The sequence below is a fragment of the Macaca nemestrina genome, chromosome 7, assembly GCF_043159975.1.
Source record: "Macaca nemestrina isolate mMacNem1 chromosome 7, mMacNem.hap1, whole genome shotgun sequence".
Lineage (NCBI taxonomy): Eukaryota > Metazoa > Chordata > Mammalia > Primates > Cercopithecidae > Macaca > Macaca nemestrina.
Window position 1 is genome coordinate 125,349,011 of NC_092131.1, and position 7,183 is coordinate 125,356,193.

Consider the following 7,183-nt stretch of genomic DNA (forward strand, 5'->3'; position numbering starts at 1 on the left):
CGAGTTCCTGCAGCCTCCCAAGAGCCAGCCCAGGCCAGCCTTGTTGAGAGGCCCAGACGCAAAGCCCAGGGCCTGGGGGCAGGTGAGATAGAGAGGGGACCTCAGGGCCCAGAGTCAAGGACATCCCTAGTGGGGTTTACCACAGGCTCTTTTCTAAATATTTAGTTGTATGTGTGCTTCTAAAAATATTCCAAATAATATTATATCCTCTGTTCCTTTCTGTCCAAAGTTAGGTCTTCAATTCAATTTTCTTTTCTTTTCTTTTCTTTTTTTTTTTTTAAACAGGGTCTTGCTCTGTCACCCAAGCTGGAGTGCAGTGGCACAATCACAGCTCACTGCAGCCTCGACCTCCTGGGCTCAAGCGATCCTCCCCCTCAGCCTCCTGAGTAGCTGGGACTATAGGTGCCCGCTACCATGCCCGGCTAATCTTTGTATTTTTTTGTAGACACGGGGTCTCGCCATGTTATCCAGGCTGGTCTTGAACTCCTGACCTCAAACGATCTGCTTGCCTTGGCCTCCCAAAGTGCTGGGATTTCAGGTGTGGGCCACTGCACCCAGCCTCAATTTTTGCTTTAAATTAAAACCTGGAAATTGTTCAGGTTTATAAGGATGAGTCATTAGACACTGGTTCTGAGGCGGTGCTCTCTTCCCGTCTCCCTCTGTTCTGCGGAATGGCGTGCCTCTGCCTGAGCCATCGGGTCTGGGGGCTCTTCTCACCGCCCCCACCTCACTTCCACTCCATGGCTCCCACCCTCCCTCCCAGCCCCTCCGCTGACCTCAGCCACATCCCTTCCATGCCTCTCGCTGGCCTCAAGCTGCCAGGTCAAAGTAGAACTCCTCTCACACCTTCCTGTGTCCAGGAGTAGAGGTGAATTGAGGCTCTGGATGCCAAGAACGGAGGAAGGACAAATGTCGGCCCTAGAGACCCTTGCCTCCTCAAGACCAACAGGAGCTGGCGCCTGTCCGCCCAGCAGCAGCAAAGCCAGAGCAGATGGGGGCCTGGGTGGGTGGGCACAGGCCTGGGCTTGAAGATTGAGGCAACGCTGCCCTCTCCTGGCTAATTCATGGCTGCTTCTCTGACAGGCACTGCCCGGCTAAGTTGTTGAGGCTGGGGACATAGCAAGTGACTCCCCAAAAACAGCATGTGACAAGCTGACCCTTCCCAGGAGTCTGCCCGGCTGAGAGCTGCCTCCCGCTCTGCCCATCCTGTCCGAGCTTCTCTCACTGCCCAAAGCATCTTCCGGCCCTCATACCTTCAGGGCAAAGCCCGAGGCCCCTCCCAGCTGCCCACCATGTGGCCCTCGTTAGCAGCTCCACCCCTGCACCCCAGGCCCCTGCCGCTCTGCACCTCCCCAGTTCCCTGTCACTGCACCTGCATGCTTTGCTCTCACCTTCACCTCCACCTTCGCCCTCCCCAGCACAGTCTCCTCTTGTCCTCTTAGGTCCCTCCCCAAGGAACTCCTCTCCCAACTCCCAACCAGAGGGACCCCACTCCTCTGCCCTCACCCCCACCTGCCCTGCCCCTGTCTCTGGGACTGTCCCCTGTCAGCACAGTCCCACAGTTCTGGAACTTGGGGGAACCTGGACCTCTTCCAGGCCTACCCACTGCACTGTCTAAAGGGCAATCCTGAGCCCAGAGAGAGGCAGGAGCTGCACAAGGCCACACAGACTGTTAGTGGTAGGACTGGAACAGCTCTCCCAAGTCCCTGCCTGGGGCTCATTGGAGGACAGACGTATGGTTCCCCATCTGGTGAACCAGAATGGAACTCTTCAAGGACAGGGACTGTACCATTCCTTCCAGTGTCCCCAGCCCCTCACCCAGAGCAGGACCCACAGGAAGCAACTGTGAATAGAAAAGGAGAAAACGAATACATGAAAATATATCTCTAATGCCTTCTGTGTGCCGGACGCTCAGCAGGCACCGGCTCTGCTACTAGAAATCTTGGTCAAATCGCTCAATTTGGTGTAGAAAAATAATTTCTGGGGATGAGGGGAAGTGAGTGCCCCAGGAGGGGCCTCAGTCACGAACATCGATGACCAGTGGGCACAGGTGGAGTGAGTGCTTGATGCCCATGGTGAAAGCAGGGATGTGGGGCTTGTGCACAGTGACCTGCTGGACCTCGTGGGAGCCAGGGCCAGGCCGTGGTGTGAGGTCCAGAGGGTAGGCAAAGCGCTTGGCCATGCTGTAGGTGGGGCTGCGGTTCTGATAGGTGGATGGCTCAGGTCGGGCGTACCTGGTAGGTCCAGGGCCTCCTGCCACATCCTCCTTGTAGAACCAGTTCTTGTCCCTGGAGGCCAGACTGTAGCTGGGAGCAGCTCGGCTGACAGGGGTGTTGGGCCCCAGCAAGAGTGGCATCTGGTACTGGTTGGGGGCCGGGTTGGGGTCCATCACTCTGTATGGGCGCCGGTAGCCAAACGTGTACTGGGGAGCCCTACGTTCCCCCGGTGGGTGGATCTTCTCCAAGTAGTACTGGCAGGATGCGAGGGTGGGGTTCAGGCCTGAAAGGGAGTGGTGGGAAGGGAGGGCTCTCAGAGCAGGGAACCGACCTCATTCTCTGCTAGCCAACTGATGGTCCTGGTTATCCACTGTGACCTTAGGCTGACCACCTCAGCAGCAGGGCAGGGACATCCAAATGGTCACTTAGGCTAGGCGCGGTGGCTCACACCTGCAATCCCAGCACTTTGGGAGGCTGAGGCAGGCGGATCACAAGATCAGGAGTTCGAGACCAGCCTGACCAACATGGTGAAACCCCATCTCTACTAAAAATACAAAAATTAGCTGTGCGTAGTGGTGTGCACCTGTAATCCCAGCTACTCAGGAGGCTGAGGCAGTAGAATCACTTGAACCTGGAAGGCGGAAGTTGCAGTGAGCTGAAATCACACCACTTCACTCTAGCCTGGGCAACAGAGTGAGACTCAATCTCAAAAAAAAAAAAAAAAGATGGCCACTTAGGCCATCCTGACATCGGGACACAGAAACATCCTGAGATCACTACAGTCTGTAAGTTCATTTGCATGACAATATTGCATCCACAACAGGAGCCCCATGTCATCATAACATCACCTGGTGACATGCTGCATGTCATAACATTGACTTCAAGACATGGTGATGTCAGCATCGCAATGTCGGTGTCTTGCAGGGAGATACCAGCATCCAGACATTCCCAAGGAGACAGTCTTGACCCTTTGCCCCTGCCAGGTCCTAAGGGTGCACTCCACCCCCCAACCTCCCAACCCCCAACATCTGTCCATAACCCCATCTTACGCAGGTTGGAGATGCGCTCCTCCATGGGGACCTGCGGGCAGCTGGACATTCCAAACCGAGTTACTTTGGGATCCAAGAGATAGCAAGGCCCAGGGCTGCTGTGGCCCACGTTCCCTGCAGGGCAACCAAGGAGAGGGCCTGGTCAGCCCCAAAGGCTGCCCCACTGAGCACCTGGCCCGCCTCCAGGCAAGATTTCCCTCCCACTTCAGATTCTGTGGCTCCTGGGTGTTTGGGGACTCTTGATTTCCTCATCTGTAAAATTGGACTTTTAACACATGACCTGATATTTTCAAGAACTTGCTCAGAGGAACAGTAAAATAACAGCTGCCCAGCAGCTTGGGCAACCACCCACCCAATCAGGGATTGGGGCCAAGAAGTAATAGCCCTGTGGCTGCTGTTGGCATTCAGAAAAGGCCTAGCCAGGCCAGAGGCTTCCCCTGCTGAGATGGCTGTTGTCCCCAGAGAAAAGCCTGACAGGCACCCCAGATCTCAGACCCCTAGGTGCATGCCACCACACCCTGCCCAGCAGCTTAAGTCATCTGTGGCCGCTGCTCCTGCCCTTCCAGGGGGTTCTAGGCCACCTGGGGAGCTCTGGGGGCCACCACTTCCCCCCTGGCCCCCTAACTGTTCCTGCCTGGCCACATGGCAAGTCACCCTAGCAGAGCATGGCGACCGGAGCTGAAGGGCCCCAGCCAAAGGCCAGACAAAGGAGACTCTGCTGTGCCAGCTGGACAGCGCCAGGATCCCCTACAGGCTCGCCCATGGAGTTGCCCCATCTTCAATCCCTGCTGGCTTCCTCTGGACCCAGGGGGCCCCTTGAGTGTCCCACTCAGATTCCCAGTGGCTACAGAGAATGGCTCCATGTCTCTCCCCTCAACCTCCAACAACAGCTCCAACCCAAGGGGGATGACTCGGGTGGCGACGCTCACGCTTCTCTGAGTGCCGGCTATGCAGGGTATAAGCTGGTGCCTTGAACATGGAGATGTCATGATCTATGTAACCCGTGCAGGATGGCCGGAGGTACTTGGCGGGCCCCGGACCTGTAACGATGGACATGACAGTCCTCAACCTGGGCCCACCGGGTCAGAGGCAGGGGAAGCCCCAATACAGCGCACCATGGGAATATTGGGGGTCTTTGTTCTTGCTGCTATCGCACTGCCACAAACCCAGCATCCATCCAGCTGCTTCATTTGGGGGAAGGCAGTATTTCCAGATAAAATGCAGTTTCTCTTGGACAGACAATGCATAATAAGAAGCTAATAGTTACAGTTAATTGAGAACTTATTCTGCTCCAAGTTCTCCACTAGGCATCCGATATGGATTATTTCCGTTAAGCCTCCCAACAATGCTCTAAGGTAGATGCTCTTGTTTTTCCCATTTCACATAATATTGAGGCTTAGAAATATCAATCTACCCACATATCACAAACTGGTAGTGTGAAGATTCTAAACAATCATCCAGTAGAACCCAAACCTTTAATCCCTGCACTAAACTACTCCCACTTAAAGTACTAGTCAGTCATTACTAACATAGAAGAATTAGTGTCTGCTGTCCCTTGAGAGTAAAATTGAAGAGAAGTGAGGAAAGCTAAAGCTAGGACAAAGGCTCCTAGTCTTTTTCCAAAGCGGGCCTCACTGCAGCCCCATGCTCCCCTCCTCCCGCACCTACTTGGACAATGCCAGCAGCCAACACTTCCCATGAGGGTCAGCTTGGAGGCTCAGGTCTTCCGAAAGGCTTCAAGGAAGTTGGAAGGGGCTTTGCAGGTGGCAGGCTGAAAGGAGTCCTGGCGACAGGGGAGGGGGCCCAAGCCCAGGGTGGGGATGGCTCTCACCTTTTATCATGGCCATGATGACAGGGGTCTGCTTGACCTCCTGCCGTGAGGGCAATGGCTCCTTTTCTCGCTGCTGTGCAAAGTACACAGAGCTCCTGGTCCCCTTGGGCGGTTTCATGGCTGGGGCTGGGGAGGGAGCAGCAGCAGCTACAGCAGGGTCTAAACAGCAGGCAAGGAGCTGGGGTAGCCCTGCCTGAGACACCCCACCTCCCACCCCAGACACTGAGGAAGCTGGGAAGGAAGACTGTTCTCCGGTTTGAGCAGCTGAGGCTGTCTGGGGCACAGCCAGCACAGGCCCCAGCAGGCTGGAGCTGGAGATGACGTCACGGCAGAACTTGGACTGTGAAACTCGGAGTGTTTATTTCCCCTGGTTGCCATGGCACCTGAACTGTGGCGTGGAAATTCTATGCTGGGAGCTTAGTTATAGAACCCTGACTATCCCACTATCCCCCACCACCAACCAGGCCAAGTGGCCTGGGGGTCCCCAGGACTCTGGGTCAGGGAGGGCAAAGGGAGAGATGGCGTTACATATCAGCCAGCGCTTCACTCCCAGTGGGTGCCCTAAGGTTGGGGAAAGGAATGGAAAAGGTGGATGGGTCATGGGTGAAGGGTTTGTGCAGCACACACAGCCCCCTGGGGGCTCTCTACCGCCTGCCTCTCCCACCTACCTCCCAGGCTCTGGACATGCCCTCCCTTCTGTCAAGTCTGTTTTTCCCTTGGCAAAAGATCAAGTCAATTATCACTAAGGTGTGACTGTCTGATAGATCCTCCCCAGAATCCTATCCCAGGGCGTGGTATCTTTAAAGATCCATGTCTAGCTCAATGGATACAAAAAGGAGTGGGAAGCAAATAAAGGAGGACAGAGGGGTGATGCTGAGCCCTCAAGGGGCTACTTCCTGTGCCTGTGACCAAGAGCACTCCCTTGGCAGGGGAGCAGTTGGAGTTGGGGGGCGGTATGAGAGGACACACGGAAGGGGAGGGAAGGCAGCCAGCCCCATCTGAGGGATAGATGAGCCCCAGGCCTGAAAACGTGCTGGCAACAGGCTTTGGGGGCCTGGGGCCTGTCACCTCCACTGGTTCGTAACTCAGACTGTGAATTTGACCTGAACTGGGTCAGCGGTGTCCATCTCAGGAACCAGATGACTGCTGGTTTTAGACAGGGTGTCTGTCATCACCCCAGTACACAGTTAAGAAAACTTGAGGCCTGGAAAGGAACAAGGACTTGCCCAAAGTCTCCTATTACATCAAAGTAGCAGAGATGGAACCAGGACACAAAACTCAGGGCTCTCCTTGGATCATATTCTCTGATTGAATAGAAACCAAGCCATACTCTGAGCACATTCCAGTCAGCAGGCACAGTGAGGGCTCAGAGCAGCAGAGGACGGGGGCCCAGCCCCGCCAGCAGCAGACCCTCTGAGTGCCCCTGCATGCCCATGGGGCAACCGAGCCTCTGATTTCTGGGGACAGGAGAGCTGGGCCAGGCTGGGAGTGACCCAGCCTCAGTGGCCTCAAGCCAGGACCAATGCTATGTCCTCAGCCCCATCCACGTCAGCTTTTCCTGTAGGAAGCTGCGAGCCCTGATGGTCCCCCAGTGTTGAGAGGGGCCGGATCTGGGGCTGGGATCCCCAGCTTCCTGGTGAGGGGGCAGTCCCCAAGTATTTCAGTCCCAGGGACCCTCCTGCCTTCCTCTCTCACTGCTTCTGCCCCATCATCCTGGTGCACAGCTTTTCTGGAAACCAGGCCACCCCGCACCCCAGCAGGTCACAAGCCACTCCAATTTGTTCCAAATGCTCCCTTTCTTCCAGCTCTGATGGAGACCCAGCATGCCCCTGGAGGTGGCCCTCGGCCCTCTCCGAAGCTGGCTGCTCGGTCATTCACATCCCTTGTGCCTCAGAGTCTCTCTGGCTGCCTTGGTCCTCAGACTGTGCTCTCCCCATCAAATGCACCATTCCTCTGGGGCCCTGGTGTCCAGGTGTGTCCCCTTCACCTCCTCAGGGCTGCCCTGGGTCCCTACTCATAAACCTAGCAGCCATGGCACAAGGCCACCTCCACCCCACCCCAACTCCTGCCATTACCCCGATAGCTGG

At 55.9% G+C, this 7,183-nt stretch overlaps 1 protein-coding gene across 2 annotated transcripts; it reads right to left on the minus strand.

Annotated features, from left to right (window-relative positions):
- Nucleotides 1-1,869: 1,869 nt before the first annotated feature.
- CIMAP1C (ciliary microtubule associated protein 1C) lies at nucleotides 1,870-5,443 on the minus strand. 2 transcript variants are annotated; one of them, XM_011757030.3, is made up of 4 exons: nucleotides 5,097-5,443; nucleotides 4,195-4,305; nucleotides 3,266-3,379; nucleotides 1,870-2,499 (listed from the first exon to the last, which is right to left on the minus strand). In XM_011757030.3, exons 1-4 carry the CDS (start codon nucleotides 5,212-5,214, stop codon nucleotides 2,018-2,020), a joined length of 825 nt encoding a protein of 274 aa, XP_011755332.1. In that variant the 5' UTR covers nucleotides 5,215-5,443; the 3' UTR covers nucleotides 1,870-2,017. The 2 variants fall into 2 exon arrangements, with proteins under 2 accessions (XP_011755332.1, XP_070957055.1); XM_071100954.1 differs by having other exon boundaries at nucleotides 4,144-4,305.
- Nucleotides 5,444-7,183: the final 1,740 nt, after the last annotated feature.

Bases quoted from the DNA above. Each gene is read 5' to 3' on its own strand.
- CIMAP1C (XM_071100954.1), bottom strand. From the start codon at position 5,214: ATGAAACCGCCCAAGGGGACCAGGAGCTCTGTGTACTTTGCACAGCAG. The intron at 3,380-4,143 runs GTTGAGGGGAGA...GTTGCCCTGCAG, and splicing joins GGTTGGAGCTGTTGTTGGAG to GGAACGTGGGCCACAGCAGC. The intron at 2,500-3,265 runs GTAAGATGGGGT...ACTCCCTTTCAG, and splicing joins GGAGCGCATCTCCAACCTGC to GCCTGAACCCCACCCTCGCA.